At 28.8% G+C, this 20,250-nt stretch overlaps 1 protein-coding gene across 1 annotated transcript; it reads left to right on the plus strand.

Annotated features, from left to right (window-relative positions):
- The first annotated feature begins 11,115 nt into the window (after positions 1-11,115).
- Positions 11,116-18,395, plus strand: LOC127290611 (uncharacterized). The gene is made up of 5 exons (XM_051319306.1): positions 11,116-11,131; positions 15,032-15,138; positions 15,207-15,311; positions 15,517-15,902; positions 17,626-18,395. Exons 1-5 carry the CDS (start codon positions 11,116-11,118, stop codon positions 17,675-17,677), a joined length of 666 nt encoding a protein of 221 aa, XP_051175263.1. The 3' UTR covers positions 17,678-18,395.
- The last annotated feature ends 1,855 nt before the right edge of the window (positions 18,396-20,250 follow it).

The raw sequence follows: 20,250 nt of genomic DNA on the forward strand, positions 1-20,250 counted from the left end.
CCCTACTACTACAGTTGACACATCGCTCTATTCTACTATCATCAGACCATATTTCCAAATAATAAAAACAGTCTGTGAAAATCCGATGCTTAGTCGTATAATCTGACTGAGAATGAGGAAGTAAATTTTCTATCAGTGATTGCAGTTTATACATTGTTTTCGGCAATGTCTGATCAACCGGTAAAAGTAAATTGACCATTTTCAACATGTCGCTTAAAGTTTTTTTACTTAGATGGTTCGTTACATAAACCTTCAACAAATGGCACAAGGCATCCACACCACGAACTGTCGATTCTGTAAAAATTGGCTCGTTTATCCAGTCTAAGTGATTTTCATCATCATCATCGTTACTTGCAATTTCTTTACTTTCAGAATCGTTATCTTCATTTGACGAGATGGCAGCTAACGAACGTGAATTAGAAGAGGAAGAACTATTAAATTGTAGCGGAACATCTGAATCCCCTATTTGATCGACTGTTGGTGACAAGGAGGCACTAAAAGAATCTGTTGCTGAGTTTCTACCAGATATACTTCTTGCCACATTATTTTCCCTTTCGATTTCGGAAGAACTTAGAATATCAAATTCAGATAGACTTTCAACTGACAGTTGATTTAACGTTGGGGAGGATGAAACGATTCCATCATCAGTTGACGAAGTTCGTGAAGATTCTCTTGCAATTTCAGAAGACGTTTCATTGTTTTCATGGGACAATGAAGATGAAGTTCTCGATCCACTTTCAATTTCAGAAAACGTTTTATTGATTTCATGGAACAATGAAGTGGAAGATCTTGATTCACTTGGAATTTCAGCAGACATTTCATTGTTTTCAGGAGGCAATGAAGACGAAGATCTCGATTCATTTGCAATTTCAAAAGAGGTTTCATTGTTTTCATCGGGCAATGAAGAAGAAGATCTTGATAGCTCCGTTTCCAGATCTCCGTTATCAGAAGTTGAACTCTGAAACTCATATATATTTTAGAGGGGTGCAAGGAGTTCAAAACCAGATCTGGTGATTTCGGGCGTTTCGATTTTCAAGTCAGATCGGGTCAAGTTAAAGTTGAGTCGGGCTTCTTCACATCTTTGGAATCTAGAAATTTTCGAGTACACAAAAAGTTTAAATACCCGATTAAGTTAGGGTACCTGAATACACTCGGGTTTTTAAAATTTCTAATTCTTAAAAACTTGATTTTGTTTAGTATTAAAAGATATTTGAGTTTTTGAAATTTACGAGTACTGATAGCCATACGAGCCATGTTTATTACTTAGAATTTAAAAAAAAACGTAAAATTTTCGTAAACTTGGGTACTATCAATTACTCAAATGCATTCGGGTTACCAAAAAATTTCGAATACCTGGGAGCATCTGGGAACCAGAAATTACTAGTACATGTTTCTTATAATATAATAAATAATATAATATAAAAAAAATAAAAAAATAATTAATTAAAATATTGAATAATATATATTATTTAACATGTTGTTATTTTAAGGGGTTAGTACCACATCATTTTGGAAAAGATATTCATTTTTAAATACATATACCCAAATACTCAACTATTTTCACATGGGCACCTGCTAGGAATAATACTCTCACACATCTATGCGCAATTTGCTTGGAATCCATGCCACAATCACACGGATTCATGTAATAAATGTAATAAATTTGTTGTAAAATTTATAACATCACAACATTGGGCATTTACGAGTAACACTCGCTTAGCAAGGTTTCCATTCGCGACTTTATTTATATAAATACACGCAACTAATTTTTGAAATTATTAAAAGGGATAATAAATAAGTTAAAGAGGGGAACCTGCGTTTTTCTGAAGTAATGAGTTTTTCGAAAACAAAATATATTTCAATTAATTTGAATCGCGTCCGCTATATTTTGGGTTAAATATATACTCATAAAAATACATATTTATACCACATTGCAGCTCTTCAGATTTGAAACTAGAAAAGTTAATGTAGAAACACGCGTTTTTTGGAAAGAAGAGTTTTTCTCCAAAAACTATTTAAATTACTTCCAATCAGGTTCACTATACTTTTCGTTGAATCTATTCTATGTGTACCAATTTTGTGCTCATTGGATTAAACTGGATAAAATCGATAAAGGGGGACCACACTTTATGAACGAACAAAGCAAATGATTCAATAAGGGTTCCGTCGCGGCTCTGTGTAAACAGAACCTTAAAAAATGTTCAATCTAAAATTTTTGAAAAAGATAGTTTCATAAATTCGCTTTTTCTCAAAACGTTCTTTAATTGATCTATCGTACATCCTAGAAAAAAAAACTATTGCACTGATCCAGGTGAAATTTTTATTGTTTGCTCCAAAGATGCACGTCTATCATCCTGTTCGCAATTACACGTCCTGCAAATTGGTCAGACTTCCCCTTCCAATATTGAGTTGCGCCCGCAGGTAGAAAAATTCTATCTCAAAGGGAAAGGGAAGAACAAGGTCCCTACCTGCCGAGTTTCAGTTTTTCCGAGGCCTTTTCCGAGACTGTATCTCCGAAAGTTTTCGACTGAGTGAAAGTGTTCTTTTGTTAATTGTTCGTATTCATACTAATTTTATTGTTTATTGTGTTTCCTTTTTTTTAATCTTGGTAAGTTACTTATGTATCATTAAATGTGTAATGTATACTGGATTTTCTGTCAATCTGATTAAATTGTTTTCTACCACAAAATTGAACTTATTTTATTTATCAAACTTTGTAACACATCCCAACTAGCATCACAATTTTTTAAAAATATTTAATCTATTTTTCAAATAATATACATTAAAAAAAGGTTGCTATCCGATGATATAACAAGTTCTGCTGCGCAAACTAAAAAGAACTTGAGTGACATTTTGGTCGAACGGAGAAAATTGAGAAAAATCTTTTTCACTTGGATTTATACTATAAAATAAATATTTAATTAATATGTAAGATCTTTAAATAAAACCAGTATGCTGTTTCATATTTTGTAAAAAATAAATACTTTTTTAAATAACTTATATTAAAAAAATAACAATAATTAAAAAAAGGAATGTAAGAAACACATAGTCACCTGCAGGAAAAATACATGGTATTTGGTTCTAAATTCACCCCTCACTCGGGCTCGTTTACAATGTGAAAAAAACATAAGCGACTTTGTGTTCTTTTTACGTTGTATCTTGGTGACGTCACCAATGCTGTTTACAAATATATCGACTCACAAAGATCACTTATATATCTTTTTATTTTGCATTTCGTCATTTTTTCCATTTTTGAACAACCTAATTTTGCTATAAATAATTAAAAATGTTAATTCTTTTTACACAGTTAAATGCAGCTTTTTTACGAATCAAAAACTTAATTTCGATAAAAATGTCACTTACGTTCTTTTAACCTTGCACGACAGAGTTTACTTTTCATGAAAATATAAGTTTTGTTTTTTTAATGCCCTGAATTTGATATATCGTGTACGGCAATCAGAACTAGAAGTATTTTTTTATTTCCACAAGATAATCAATGATATACAAGGAATGAAAAAATTTTAATATTTTGAAACCCCCTCTTATTTATAAAAAGTTCAATGTAATTAAAAAAACATTTGTGATAAAAAAAAGTTTGGAAAAAATTATTCAAATGTGGTACTAACCCTTTAATAAGTGTCAGTTTATGTATTGTCAAGATTTTCTACTTAAAATGTCAATTAAATATGTATAATCATGTTTAATTTTTATAATTTAATTAAGAAACTAATGAATTAAAAGAGTTATTGGTAGAGGTGTGCAAAAAGCCCGAAAACTCGGGTCGGGCTCGGGCTATTAAAAAATGTCGGGCTACCCGAAAATGTGGCATTACCCGAAAAATCTGGTACCTGAATGCATTCGGGTACCCTAAGTTTTCGGGCACTTTCGGATACTCAAAAATTTTCGAGTAATCCGAATTCATTTGAGGTATTGAAAGCACTTGTCTTATCGAAAAGAGTACTTGATATATCGAGAAAGTTAAACATGGCTAGTATAGCATTCGAATACTAGAAATTACAAATATTTTTTAATAATAAACGTAATTAAGTTTTAAAAAGTAACAAATTTCAAAAATCCGAATATGTTCGAGTGCTCGAATATATTCGGGTTTATGATAAAGCCCGACACGGCCCGAACCCGCGGCCTGAGCTCGATTTAAGTAAACCCGATCCGACCCGACCTGAAAATTTGATTTCGTTTTTGCTAGACTTTTTCCTGACTTACAGACGCATTTTTGTTTTGTTCCTCAATTAAAAACACAGCCACACAAAAAAAGTACCCGGGCCGGGGAATGAGACCACCATTTCTTGATGTATTTTGATGCGCTGAACACGAATCTGAAGTCCGTTTAGCTCCATCACGTCAGGATTTTGACATAACCTCAAAAAACATAGCTGATTTTAAATGACAGGAGAAATTTTTTAAATAATGGCAGATTTGCTTGAATCTTGTTACTCGGGGGTTTTTGGGGTCACTGATTACGAATTTAACGTCAGATTTATAAAATTCAAAATGGCGGACACATTTTTAAAAAGTAGTTGGATTTTTACGAAAATTGGTATGTAGGGGTTTTGGGAGTCGCTGATTACAAATTTATCGTCAGATTATTCAAATTCAAAATGGCGGATCCAATATGGCGGACGAGTTTTTAAAAAATAGTTGAATTTTTATGTAACTTGGCCGATACTGGGGTTCCGAGTCCCTGCATCGTAATACGTTTTCTACGTGTGTCTGCCATGACGGTATCAAAGCTATTATCCAGGGACTTAGCCGGATAGCGGACAAACTCCGTTGCCCACCGTCACCGCGTGGAGGTGCCCTGGATGCAGACACATGTAGAAACATAAAGATATTTGACCACCGTACTATATCTGCCATTTTACATTTGAATAATCTAACGTTAAATTCGTAATCAGCGACTCCAAAAAACCCCATGATACCAATTTTTATAAAAATCCAACTACTTTTTAAAAATTTGTCCGCCATATTGGATCCGCCATTTTGAATTTGAATAATATGATGATAAATTTATAATCAGCGACTCCCAAAACCCCTACATACCAATTTTCGTAAAAATCCAACTACTTTTTAAAAATGTGTCCGCCATATTGAACTGAAATTACCAAAAAAGAGAATTTTAATAACATTTTCATAAATTTTATTGCTTCAGTATTGTTGATAAAATTTCATAACTTTTCTCCGATTTCTGTAACCCAAGTCAATCCCTGTGTTTTTGTTATTTCCTTACAGAGGTTTCAGGAAAATAATTTTCAGAGAATTAAGAAGAGCAAAGTAACAGTGAATTTTTAAGCAATTTTGTGAAGTGAGGTGAATTTCTTTTCTGTCAGTTATGAGCATTTCACATTATATTACATAAGATGAGTGCAACAGTGGCGAATTACTTAGAAGCACCAAATTTCTTATTTTCACTTTAAAGACTTATAGATTTTTTCAGATCAAAAAATAGGACCTTCTGGACAGTCTAAAACAATAAAAATTAAAATGTCATTATTTCGTTCGAGGATCATGTCGCTTGTCCCATTCTCTACAATTTACGTGTTTTTAAGAAATAATAATAAAGAAACCATGTAACTCAAAATAACTTATAGAAAACGCACTACCATTTTGCAAAATACAAACAGCTCATACATTCTCTTGAGTTATTACAGCTGTGAATCCGTCATTGACGCATTTGCTGTACAACTAAGAAAAAGATTTGTTTTAAATATATTTTCTGTAAATCGAAGAAATTTGTGCATTGTTATAAGGCCAAAGAAAAATTTCTCTGATTTAAAATATTATTTCTTTACTACTAATAATTCGAAAATTTTTTCAAATGTAAAATATATTCATTATATTTTCAGATTAATGTATTTTCAAGAGATGTAAAATTTAATGCGGACTTTTACAAGTAAGGTTACATGTACAAGTGAAGTTACACGTAAGACAGTGAACAAAAATTTGACAAAATTTTCATTATGAAGAAAACCATCAATACATTGAAAATCGCTATTTCTGCGTTTCACATATATCTCGTACATTCCAAGGATACAACAAATGACAAACTTCTTTATCTTTATCTTCTTTGCGTAGATTTAGTCGTCGTAACTCAATAAACTTAAGATCAAAAGAAATATTTCCTTGATTCAAAGAAATTTTTTTTAGGTTTAAAATATTCAGTTCGAAACTGAATTTATACGAAATTTGTTTTTTAAAAATATAAATTTTTTATTTCAAAAAAATTTTATCTTTGATTTAAAAATTGATTTAAGGCTGGAGTCCCATGGCAGCCTTTTTCGTTGCGTTTTGTAACTAGGCCATGAGTGTAAAAGAGATGCAGATATATGTTTGCTGTATTTACACTCATGGCCTAGTGACAAAATGCAACGCAAAACGCTCACATGGGACTGTAGCCTAAAAGAATATTTTTGTTGCAAACTAATCTTTCCCTGAGTGTCCGAACAAATAAGTAATTCAAAAAGATGTATTTCTCAGTCTAATATGATGGAATGATTATATGTGACCGTCCACGACAAAACAAGGCTTAGCTCCCAACAATTTTAGAGTATATTTTTGATGTTTTTAGTTAAAATACACAAAAAGAAAAAATTTTTAATACAAAACAATCATGTGTAAGTTTTTATTATATGTAAAGGATTCAATAAAAATTTTATTTTATTTTACTTAATTAAAAAGAAAATTTTTATGAAGGTGAAACTAAAAAAAAATTTTTAGAAGCTAAGCCTTGTTTTGTCGTGGACGGTCACATATTTTACTAATAAGTTTCAATGCAACTCTTCTGACAAGTCTCTTTTTTGGCAAAAAACGAAATATTTTGGTGAGGTTACCGTTTTCAAATGTTAAAAATGCATGAATTTTGACACTTTTTTTTCTTATACGGAGATAGTTTTTGAACTTAGTAATTAAATAGTTCATTTAATTGAAATCGGTTTTTATACGGATGATTTTGATTTTTCAAGGTCATAATAACACTATAAGCAATTTACACGCCTTAAGGCTATTTGATACTTTATGATATAATATCGAGTCACGTGGTTTAACACGGAAAATTTGTCCGCGCTCTAGTTTTTAAAGTAATACATATTTTGGGCCAAAATTTTGTGGAAATGTGTAAAATAATATAGGCTATGGGCGGCGGGTTGGGGTTTTTCGAAATTGTGTCGAAAAAGGTGTTTTTTAGTCGTTTAAACAAAAACGCATAGTATAAGAAAATGTCGCTGGAGGGCAGCACCTTACGGACCACTGATATTTACACTTACTCGAAAATCATTACAAACCATCTTTTTCGACTAAATTTCTGGCTCAAAATATGCATTACTTTAAAAACTAGAGCGCGGACAAATTTCCCGTGTTAAACCACGTGACTCGATATTATATCATGAAGTATCAAATGGCCTTAATCTAAATTTTATTTATATTCTATTAAAAATATAATAAAATTTTATTTTTACATAGAACGTTACCATTTTTCAGCTTCTGGTGAACTTCAAAAAATATATCGATCTGTTTTGTAAAAAGAATGACCCTAATTTAAATTTCTCTCATGTGCAAAATTTGGAGTTAACATCAACCACCTAAAACAAATTTTTTTATTAACACAAATATACGTTGATATTGAATTGTTTTTGTGAAAACAAACAAAATAAGGACGTCCCTAGGCAGCGCTGTCCCTAAGAAGAGGGACCAATTGTGACCGCTTCTGAGAAAAGGGTCCATTGTATCGGACACAAATGATCTGACTAGCTTAATCAAAAATATTGGTGTAAATTTCAAATATGGGGGGGGGTGTCCGGCAGCCGCTAATAAATGATCTGGATCACTATAATATCCAATCACTATTAGTATTCTCTTGCATCCATCCAATCACAGTGTGCTCTAAAAGATCCAAAAAGTTGTCCAAAAACCCTCATTATGTGCAAGATTATCTACGAAAAATTGGACCCAAATTTGCAAAAAGGACGCCAGAAGTATATGCATCATATGTTCTGAGAAAAATGGATACTTAAAAGTAGTATGCTATATCTACTTAAAATAATATAATCAGACCTATCATATGTATAATGGAGAATAAAAATCTTACTGAAAATATTTATATTCGGATTTGGTATCTTCAGATATTCAAATCAACGCGTAGCATAAAAGTTCAAATCACATGAGTTTCAATTAAAAGTACCAAACATAATCTGAAAATAAATATTTTTTTATTCATTAAGTACAAATAGTTTGAATGTTTAATAAATAAATATTTGTATTGTATCCATTATTTAATATTTTAATATAAAATTGGATTATTTTTATTAAAATGTTCATCGTTAATTAATTGAGATTAAATATCTAAAGATAATAAATTTTGTTATGTAGATGATTGTCCTGTAGTTAAATATCTGATATATTCATAAATAAATACATAGATACTTATTCTAAGTATCCATTTTTCTCTGCGTCAGTTCTCAAAAATATTCACATCTTTTTTGTCATACTGAGTAACACTTTTTCGGTTCTAGTTCCCGCTATAATTACAATTTAAGAAAAAATTAAAATTTAGGTAATATTATATAATTTTTTTAGTGAAAGTTGTAGAAACTATATTTAATATTTTTTTTGAAAAATTTGTCAGATTTATAAACAGAACTAATTTTTTGCCTCATCTTGCGTAAAAATATGCACTAGGGATATTCAAGAATTAAAGAAATACAATATTTCTTACTAAAAAAATTTAATTTAATTCGTGTAATCATTTCGCACTTTATATTTATCTGCTATATTAAAAATTCAAATTTATTTATTATATTGTGAAATTAACAGACCACGGATGTAAAAAATAAAAATGTGCATAAAATATTTCTTGAAAACTGTAATGGTGGATTAATAAAAAAAAATTAATCAGCGATTTAACCTCAAAATCTTTACTGTTACTCAATTTTCAAATACACTATTAATTTTGGTTTGTTTTAATTTCATTTAAAAAATAGAAACACATACAATATAGTTCCTAAAAAGATAAATATATTACAAAACGTGGCACAATTTTTGTGAATATTGTTTATAATTTTTAATGTTAAAAATAAAAATTAGTTGCCAAACAATGCCAGTGGTTGCATAATGATTCTCTGGTCATGGTCAATGTTTCGTTTATATCTTTGTTTATTAATTCTCCCGAATTTATTTCATGAAAATTTGCGGAGCTGAATTCAAACAAGAGAGAAATCCCGGTTCCAGTATGGCTCGCATTGGAAAAGTCCACGCAGCGGCGCCGTTTCGTCACTTCCGTCGTCCAGCCCAAATAAGGAAAATACCACGATCATCAAAGTGCCAAAGAAATATCCCTGAAAACACGTCGCCCTTTCGCTCAACCTCTCGCTAAATAACTTTATAAAGAAATCCCTTGAATTGTTAATAATTATTATTAATATTCACCCTTTTGGGAATTCGAGGATGCCGTTTAAGAAGTTATGAAAAGAGGATAAATTCTTCGCTATTTTTCCGTCGTATTGGAGACTCCTCTCGTTCAGTCCCGGATTTTCTTTCAGTACCCTATCAAGAATTTATTAATTTATATAAATTAGTAAAATTCGCGTTGTCGCCTCCCCTGATACCCAGAAAATCCCAGAGTTGACGGCAAGAATTCACGAGTAAAGAGAAAATTAATTCTTGAGGCTAAAATCTACAATTAAAAATATACCCTGTCACTGTTTTTACCCGTAGTCACGCTCCTGATTTAGGCGTAGGGATACAGGATCAAACAGTGATATCGGCGGAAAACGTGGGGTGAGGAACGAGGTAACGTGCCCACGGCATGAGACCCATACCGCTCTTCTTGATTGAGTAGCTACCGGCAACAGTTCAGTTTCTTTTCTCATTCAAGTGTTTCACAAAATTTTAGTATCTTTTTCAAGTTAAGTTTAGTGCGTAAGCAGCAGAGCCTCTCAAGAATCTTTCGACTCTTCGATTCATGTAAGTGCCAGTACATTACATTCCCCTTTTTATTGAAAAATGTAAGTTTGTAACAAGTGGTTCAGCCGACCACATGGTTAAACGAGCCATTTTCCCTTTTTCTTTATTCGCTTGCTTCTCGTTGTCCCTTTTCGTAAGTAATTTAGAATATGATCCTTACGTTTAATATCATTAATTAACTTTTACCCCTTCATTATCAATTATTAGAATTATTATGTTAATATGTACCTTTTTTTTATTCTCGTTGAACCATGTGGCCAGGAAAGTTTTAGCTTAAATGTTCTAGAGTTTCCGTTTTAAATCCTATTTTATTCTTAATTATTTACCATGTCTTCCCTGTTACCACAATTTTACCCCGTTATTGCAAGTTTTTCCCCTTACCAAAGAAAACTACCTTTCGCCGATGATGTTGCCCCGGAAAACTACCTAATCACCCCGTTACCTCACATTGTGCCACAAAAATTGTCCGCTTAAACCCGATTTTAGGATTGAGATTCTGTTGCATTATCATGTTAATTTTATTTTATTATCGTGTGTAAATTATTGAATTGTGTTTGACCATGCGTTCTCTTCTATCATAATTTTGACTATTAGACCAGAGAATTGTTCGTCAAGAAGCGCCATTTCCTTATTATATTTTTTTTGTATCGTTTTGCTGAATTATTGTATGTAAATTTTATTTAGAGTTGCGTTAATTGATGTCGCGATAATTCTAGTGTAGAATCTCTTTGAAATGGCCTTTAGGGTAATTCTAAACTCGTTACAAATGTCTCGTTTATTATGAATCATGTTAAAATTTTTATTGACGTTTTCCAAATTATTTTTCTTGCAATAAATTGTTATTATTTTAATTATTGTAATGTGATTTTCTCGACCCTCCCACCTTCGACTTTGCTAACGGCAACTTTTACAGGAATTACTTGTGTTTCTCTATTTAAACTCGTAAATTTGATTTTGATTTGATCCTTTTTTTTGCGTTTAGATTTAGTTCTTGAGATTTGATCTCACTTTCGTTTGGAATTTATAATAATAACTGATGAAGGTTTCTTAAACACTTAAAACTTCTGGTTTCGATTGTGATTAAATCCTGTTTTTTTCTTGTTTTTCATTAAAATATATTGCTTTGTCACTCAAGTCAACATGGATGCACGACATGGTATAGAATAAGAAAACAAAACAAAAACTTTGAAATACTGAAGTCCCTAGATTGAAACGTACTAGATGCCAATGAGGCTGAGTCCATAGGCCTCAGCGGAATAGAAAAGGTAACCGTAAACGCAAGAATGTGTTAGAGAAGGACAATATATATATATGGGCAAATCCACAGAACCGGCCGATTTTTACTTATCAAGATGAAAATTTTCCAAATAGCAAGCACACCTTTTATTTATGGTTTACTTTCTTTAAAATATATTCAAGAACAATTATCTTCTTGCGTGATTCATTTTATTTTAATGCCGTTTGAGTTAAAAGCCAAAAACGAAAATATTATTTTTCTTCTGGAAATTATAATTAAAAATGGCATTTCTTTGTTTTTTTTTTATATATTATTTGAAATATGTGCAAAACATTTTGAATAATGAAATATGATAAAATACAAATAATTAATTTTTTAATTATCAAAAATAAATTATTTATATTTTATCATATTTTATTATATATTTTATTTATTAGCATTTAATTTTTTATTTCTGTAAATTAAATTGTTTACTTACTAATTTTGATATTAACTATTTTAACCAACAAACTGACATTATTGACATCGATTTTGATATAACTTTGAAAATAAAACAAATGAAAGGATAATTCATTTTTCACGATTAACTAGTTAAATTTCGATAAATTTTTTTTTATTTTTAATTTTTAGACGTTATAAATTGAAAATATAATTTGGCGTTTGCATACAAGAATTATAATAATGTCTTTATATAATCACACATGTTTTCAACTCATCATATTTTATCCTGTAGTTGTGCTACTGAAAAAAGGCTAAGTTGAAAATGGTTCACGCTTAAACATAGAGTGATAATTATTGGAATATTTTCTTTAATTCTGATTGCACTCTATTCTATGATACATACATTTGTTCGTCTGTTCACAAGCAATAAGCTCCAATTTGAAAAATTCAAATCGAATAATCGCCGCAAAAGATATTTACAAAAATGTATAGACATTTCATTATTATAAAATAATGAGTAACGCTACTTTCAACGACTATCATTTCTTTTTATTTAAGAGCACATATTTTTTATTACTTTCAAAACATTCTTCAATAAGTAAACTATAATTCACCACAGTTTGGAATTGTTCGGATCTATGCCGAACAAGTTATACCTATAAGAATTAAAATTTATACCTGGAGTAACACCGTAAATTTCATTTTTTAAGTTACTTAATTCGATTTTATTTTTTATAAAAGACTAGAAGGTTCACATTTATTCAATTTTCTTATTTCAATAGGTTCTCAGAGATATTACAAAATGGTTGAAGTATGAAAATAATTAATATAATACTTCTAAAATAGAAAAATATATGAGTAACATGAAATCGGCCGGTTCTGTGGATTTGCCCATATATATATCCTTCTTTATCTCATTCTTTCTTTTGCTGATAGGATTGCGATTCTGGTTACGTTTCTATTCTGCGTTAGCCTTTACGATTTACTGTGCTCAGGCCCATTAATATAATTTAAATATTGACATAACCATCAAATTTTTTATTTGTATTTACATCTAAAAATCACAAAATTAAAAAAAATGTCCAACTCAAATCGACCGGAACATTTCTTTTTAATAGAAAACAATTTCACAAAGAGCGATTGGTTTTATGTGATAAATAAGTCAATGTTATTAGTGACTGACGATGCTGATATCAAAATTGGAACAAAAGTGTAATTTCTTGCCGAAAAGAAAAACAAAACCACGTAAGAAAGAAAAATTCGAGGAGGAACAATTTTAATGGAATCCGGTAAATAACGTTTATGTTGTAAAACTTGACGCATAACGTTACATGTTCATTAATTCATTTTCAAAATCTTTAGATGAAATTGTACTTTTAAATTAAATGTATAGCAATTTCGAAAACATTATGCATAAAAAATGATATTATGTTTTAGAAAACGAAAAAGTTTTAAAAAAATAAATAAAGAAGAGATTAGAAAAAATTGAAAACGAAGAAATCACAAAGGAGGAAGCAATAAAAATTACAGATTAGATTATGAAGCAAAGAGATTAAGATTTATTGAAAGAACAAGAGAAGAGCATGTTGTTTTGGCCATAGAGTTGGAAAAAGTATTAAATGCTGAAAAAAAAGTAATAAAGATTTAAAAATTGGAATCTCAAAGGCCACCAAAATTAATGAAAAAGCAAATGAAGCGATTTTAAAACTAGAGCAGGTAATTGTAGATAGCTATCTATTTTTAATTGTTCAGTACTTTTAAAATTAAAAATACTTACGTTTTAATCTTTTTTATTTTATTAAATTAAGGATTTCGATGGAACAAATATTTAAGGAGTATAGTGCTTAAGAAAATTAAGGTATTTGAATAATAAATGCTGATTGTTAATAGTAAAATTAATAAAAATTATGAACAAACAGATTAGAAAAAATCGTTAAAAATTCTTTATTAATGCCTTTTGAAAATGGTTAATCATTAAAAATTAATTCTTTTTTTTTATCAAATTGTTGGCAGAAAAATTACCAATTTGCAAGTAAGTTCATAGTTTTTCATTTTTTTTCGGTTGCTATAAAGATGTGAAACAAACAAACAACTGAATTTCTGTTTATATTGAAATCAATAAAACATGGTAACGGAAATATAAAGGCTCATCATTTTTATCTACCCTATCATTAGTGACCAAAAAAATTTGTTTACTTAAAAAGTTTACTTTCATTCTTTAAAAAATGGATGATTGCTTTCTTATTGATGGAGATAATTGCCTTACGATTATAAGTAAATCGTCAATTATCTTTGATCCGAAAAATCCGGAACTGAAAGTTAGAATGACGGTGACTTATCTGTGTCCGGAATCAACTATCGTTAAAAAAAATATACTGCTGTCATAGTTCACATATCATGTGGGTATATATGTACCTAAATTTTTAATTAATTTAATCAATATTCTTATTTAAAATTAATTACAAAAGTGAAGTCTGAATAATTTCAGATATTGTTTTTTATCATATATATAATAGGCATTTCGAAAAAAATGTTTTTTAATGAAAAGCAATTTTTTTAGTTTCAGGCTATCTATTTAAAAAATTTTAATCCTTTATTAGCTTTATTTCAACACTATTTGAACAAATTATATTAAAAATCTGATTATATTCATAAAAAAATAATTTTTAAATAATTATCATAAAATATTTATAATTAAATTAATTAATTATAGTTAAGAAATTAATAAAATTAATTTCTATAATTATCTAAAATAAACTTTTTTTAATATAAAATTTTTTAAAGTCACGTAATTGTCAGGGAAGGTAAAACATAGATTCTTGTGGCATATATCCCTATTTCAGTTTAATATGATTTCATTTTCTAAAAAAGTTGATTAAAAAATAAATCAAACAGAATTTCTATTTAGCGGATGTTTTATAAAACAGATTTAAAGATTAACCGAATTTTCATTAAAACTAATTTTTTGCATAGAATAATTTGTATTCAACACAATTTCTACTTTATAGTTTTTTCAATTAATACAATTGGCATTTTACCAAATTCTATTAAATGAAAATTTTATCTAAATAAAAAGTTTGTTAAGTACAACTTTGTTTTAATATTAATTAAATAAGGACAAATAAGGACGTGGACGTCCGCATGCAAGGAGCCCACTTTGTCAGTTATAGTTTTCCAGAAAATCTTAATTTACTAAATTCGATGAAAAATCTGGAATTAAAACAAAATTTTAATCAATGTACAGGGTTTATATGTCGAAAAATACACCTGACACAAATATAAAATTTTTATTATTTAATATTTTTTATTTAAAAGGAATTAAAGCTAATTTAAAAAAAAAATTAAATCAGTATATAATACCCTTAAAAATTTATTTAGCCGATGAAGATGAGTTGATCCGAATTCCCGATCAAATGTCAAAGAAAAAAGGCCAGACAAAAAAAAGAAAACTTTCGCCCGAGACGGAGTTATTTCAAGATAGTGAGGTATTTTATTACAACGAATGAAAATTGTATTTTTGTTTTCCGGTGTGTGATTTTATTTAATTTTACAGAATCAATTGAGTTTAGATGAGCCCAATTCTCCATTTTTATCAAAAGTTCGAACGGCATTGAAACTCAATAAAGAGTTAAATGATGTTTTTCAAGAATTAAAACAAGTAAGTTTAAGATTTTTTTAAATATTAAATTTCATAAAATAAAAAAATATTCACAAGAAAGTAAAGTAAAAAATCATTTGTAAACCTTTTTATTATACGAAAGTATTGTTTATGTTCATTTTGATCGTTCCTTTTCCTGCTTTTAAAAACTTTTCTAAACTAAAAATATTTTAACAGAATATTTAAAAACATTGAAAATTTTTAGCTTGCTTTGAATCCGAACCGAAGTCAAAGCTTTCAAGACTCACGATCTTTCACTTCAAGTTTCATTAAAAGATCGATTTCGCCAAGTTCTTCACGCTTAAACTTCTTGAATCAAACAGAAGCAAGCTCTTTGGGTATATCTACTTTTCCGAATGAAAAAGAAGCAACTCCGAGCTTCGTGGATGAAACAGGGGCAAGTACTTCAGGAATATCTACTGTTTCGAAGGAAAACGAAGCAGCTCCTGCATTTGATTCGATGTTGGATGAAAATGATTATAGTGATGGAGAAAAAAACAATATTAGAGAGGCTATGGAAACTGATGACACCAAAATAACACTAAAAACATCAATTATTTTCTGTTCACGAAAGAGAGTGCCGGTGAAAAGGTAAAATTTATATGTATTTAAAAAAATTATAATTTATTTACAGACATCGTATTAAGTTTAAAACACAAAAAATTGAATTTCGTTTGAACAAAAGTAAACAAATTTATTTTCTAATTTTCAATATTTACTACAATAAGTATTACATACTTTAAAATTATTAATTATTTTTTATGGGGACCACTGGTTAGGGAAAAGTCAGGGAATTTCGACTGATTTTAGTGGCCAACATGAATATTTCTGAATTTTATCATAGCTAATGTTTAGAAAAGGATCATTTGACATTTTTTAGACTCAGTTATTTCTCCCAAATCTGAAAAAAATTTGTGTCACATGATTAGACTGAAATTTTCCAAGATCTTGCCCTAAAACTTATTAAAGACCCAACAATATCTGCAAGAAACTTAGCCTGATCAGCTCTTTACTTTTAGGGATCAATAGAAAAAACTTTCAAAAAACGCATAAATTTACCGTTTTTTCCAAAAATTCAGGATTTTCTCAAAAGCTGCTGAATAGAAATGGATCATTCGACATTTTTTAAATAAACTCAGTTATTCCTTCCAAATTCGGAAAAAAATTGAGTCACATGATTCGATTGGAATTTTCCAAGATCTTGCCCTGATTCCAAACAAAGTCACCCTAAAAAAACGAATTTCGTAAAATTAATTAAAACCCACCAGTAATTACAAAATACTTATCCTGCGAAAGCGCGCATCAAGAAAAAAATGTTGATCAGCTTTTTTTTAGAGTAAATAGCAAAAAGTTGAAAAAATCGTAAAAATTTAGCGATTATTCAAAAAATTCAGGACTTCATCAAAAGCTACTGACTAGAACAGGATCATTCGGCAATTTTTAGACTCAATTATTCCTCCTGAATCAAGAAAAAAATTGAGTCAAATGATTTGACTTGATTTTTCCAAAATCTTATCTTGATTCCTGAAAAAGCGGCCCAAAAAATACGATTTTTGTAAAATTAATTAAAAACTCTTCAGTTACTGCATAAAAGTTATCTTACGGAAGCTCCCATAAAGAAGAAATGTTGATTAGCTTTTTATTTTTAGGATGCATAGCAAAAAGTTGTAAAAATCGTTGAAATGTAGCGTTTTTTCCAAAAATTCATGATTTTATCAAAAGTTATTAGTTCGAAAAGGATCATTTGACATTTTTTAGACTCAATTATTCCTCCTGAATCAAGAAAAAATTGAGTCAAATGAATTGACTTGATTTTTTCAAAATCTTACCTTGATTCCCAAAAATGACGCCCAAAATGTACGATTTTCATAAAATTAATTAAAAACTATTTAGTTACTGCATGAAAGTTATCGTGCGGAAGCTCCCATGAAGAAAAAATTGATAAGATGTGGCTTTTCTACATAATTCTGACAATAATTAAATTATAGAGAATTTTTAATTGAATTTTTTAAAATTATTAAATTAAAAAAAATCAGTTTGTGTAAAACGCTGTTAACACTATTCAATTTGATTATAATTTAGCGAAAAATCTAATATAAAATTTGTAAGAATAATTGAATTTCGGAAGAGTTATTTACAGTTCATTTTTTTTAAATTGAATTTTAAGAGATTTCAAGTAAAAAATTGTGTACATTTAAATTACTAAAATTGGTATACAAATTTTAGACTAATATAGATTTTTATCACTGTATACATTTAAGCAATTCAATTAATTAATTAACATCTATATATAAAATAAAAATTTTATTTTTAGGCCGTTGAATTGTTCCCGGAGAGTGATGTTTATATCGATAAAGATATTTTAAAAGATATCAAACACACTAAAGCCTCATTGCACACTGTATTAGAGCGTACACTAATGTGTAATATATTTACAGAAGAAGCGCTTTTAAAATTCCACTTGCCCTCTTCGAGGAGCAAAGATAGTCTCCCGAAGTTTGCTGTCGAAGCCATTTTGGGTAAGATGACACTATAATTACTTTTATAATGAACAGTATTATTAAAAGTATAAAAATATAATGGTTAAAAAATTTGTTTGTTTTCAGAGTACGCTCGAAAAACAGCAAAAAATCGTAAATGGGCGGTTAGTGAACCTCGCGCGGTAAAAGAGAGTCTTCGATGCAAAAATAATACTTTAACTTATCAGCAGCGATTTTTGAAATTTATTTCTACTAAAAGGTTGACTTAAATGGACTTGGAAACTTAGTTACGTGGTGTTATATTTTTTTAGACTTAAGGTTAACTTGGATCTACCAACAAATTTTTTAACTTCCTGTAGTATTTTTTGAGATAAATTTTTAGGAAAAATTTAACTGGAATCTACAAGGAAGTTTTTTAACCTTCTGGTATATTATTTAAGGTGAACTTCCACGAAGAAGTTGACCTGAATTTACTTGGATACTTGGTAAACATAATTTATGACTTCCCAATGCTTCATTTTTGCCAAATAGTAATCCACAAATAAACAGGAAGTAATTTTGCATTTTCATCACAAAATTACGGGTAAAGAACAATTTTCGGAAAATCCGCGGATTTTACCGGTAATCTTTTCACGTGGGAAAAATTAAATAATTTAATTTTGAAGGAATATTAATTATGCTTCTTTTTCGATTTTATATTTAGTTCGAAATATTACCCGGATAATAAATTTTTTCCCTGAGTTTCGTCGCAAGAAAACATTTCTTTGAAATTTCCCTTTTATTTACCTTACTTGTATCTATCCTGCATATAATAAATATATTTAAAAATAATAAAAAATTACCTTGGCCATTTTCCCTTTGTACTACTACTACCTGTGTAATAGGATCGTTTGCGGCAACAGGCATTTCATTTTCAAGCCAAAAATTTATTGTTAACGGTAAATTTATTTCCAAAGGTAAATTTACTTCCAGCGGCAAATCTATTTACAGTGATGAATTTCTTTCAAGTGGTAAATTATCGTTTACATCTGTTAAAAAACATACCATTATACAAGAAGTAAAATAAAGAGATGCATTATTTATTATTATTTACTAAATAACACACATTTGCTTTTTGAATTGTAAAGCTCAAAAGAAGATTAAAAATAAATGGTTTTTTTCCTTGTAACTTTTTTTCTAATTAGTGCAATAAAATATTTGTCTTGGTTTTTTTTCAGTGAAGATATCTTATTCTTCAAAAGCATGTTTTAAGATTATAAAAAGCTTTAAAAGAGGAATGATTTTTTTAAAAATAAATAAGATTCATTTTCTAAATACAAAGAAACATTTTATTTTCTTTAAAACTTTTACCATAAATTTTTACTAATTTGAAGAAAATTAACTTCGAGTTACAAGCAAGCTAAACCATATTGCCAGCCTTCAGAATATCATTTTAAAAATTTATTATTACAGAATTTTAAATTGTAAATGCAATTTAAAAAATGGAATAATACAAGATCATTTTTTTATTACACTTTTTGTTGGTTGAAAAATGTATGTTAATATATTTAAATATTTAATTTTTATTTTAAAAAATATTTAACACAATTAAAAATTTTTTTTTTGATTTTAACAGGAAAATAATTTAAATTTTTGAAATTATAAAAATTTTAAAACATGTAAATATTATATATAGGGCATTCCACGGGAGATTTTCATTAAAAAATTTTTTTTCCCCGAAACAGTTTTTTCGAAATCTATATGAAAAATAAGAATATACGTATTTTTTTATTTTTTTATTTGATAAAAATGAAGGAAGTTATGATTTTTTGAAATTTAACGTCAACGATGGAAGTGTGTTTTTGGGACATTTTTTAATCTATTGTTCTAATAAATTAAAAATTATGCTATATATGAATTTTGTTCATTTTTTCTTAAATTTTTCAAATATCTGCTCAAAAATAACGTACCTATAAGAGAAGCAAGAAAAAAGTTGAAATTCAACTTAAAAAGTGAGTTTTCTTAAAGGAGACACTTTCGATTTTTAATTTTTATTGCATTACAATCTCGGGTGACTAAAGAATTTTTTTCCCCTATCTGCGAAAGTGGTACTTTTAGTTTTTAAGTTACTATTTACAATTTTTAAGCTCGACGCAACGATTTTTAGTATGTTTTTTTGAAAATTAAAAAAAACAAATGAATAATAATGGAAAAAGGTTATATTTGTAAAATAACTGCTTAAATTCTGTGAGCCGTACTAAGAAAATTGTAAATAGTAACTTAAAAACTAAAAGTACCACTTTCGCAGATAGGGGAAAAAAAATTATTGTGTTTTATAAATGAAATTTTTCATGTGGTGAAATTGACGTTTGTGCATAAATTTGCAAGATATGGGATAATTATAAATGACATATAAACTTTATATTTCCAATAAAGAAAAAATAATTTTAAGGGTTATAAACATAAAAACAATAAAAAAT

This window comes from Leptopilina boulardi, unplaced genomic scaffold (assembly GCF_019393585.1).
Source record: "Leptopilina boulardi isolate dan_hultmark-lab unplaced genomic scaffold, ZJU_Lbou_2.1 LbouV2_73, whole genome shotgun sequence".
In the NCBI taxonomy this organism is placed as follows: Eukaryota; Metazoa; Arthropoda; class Insecta; order Hymenoptera; family Figitidae; genus Leptopilina; species Leptopilina boulardi.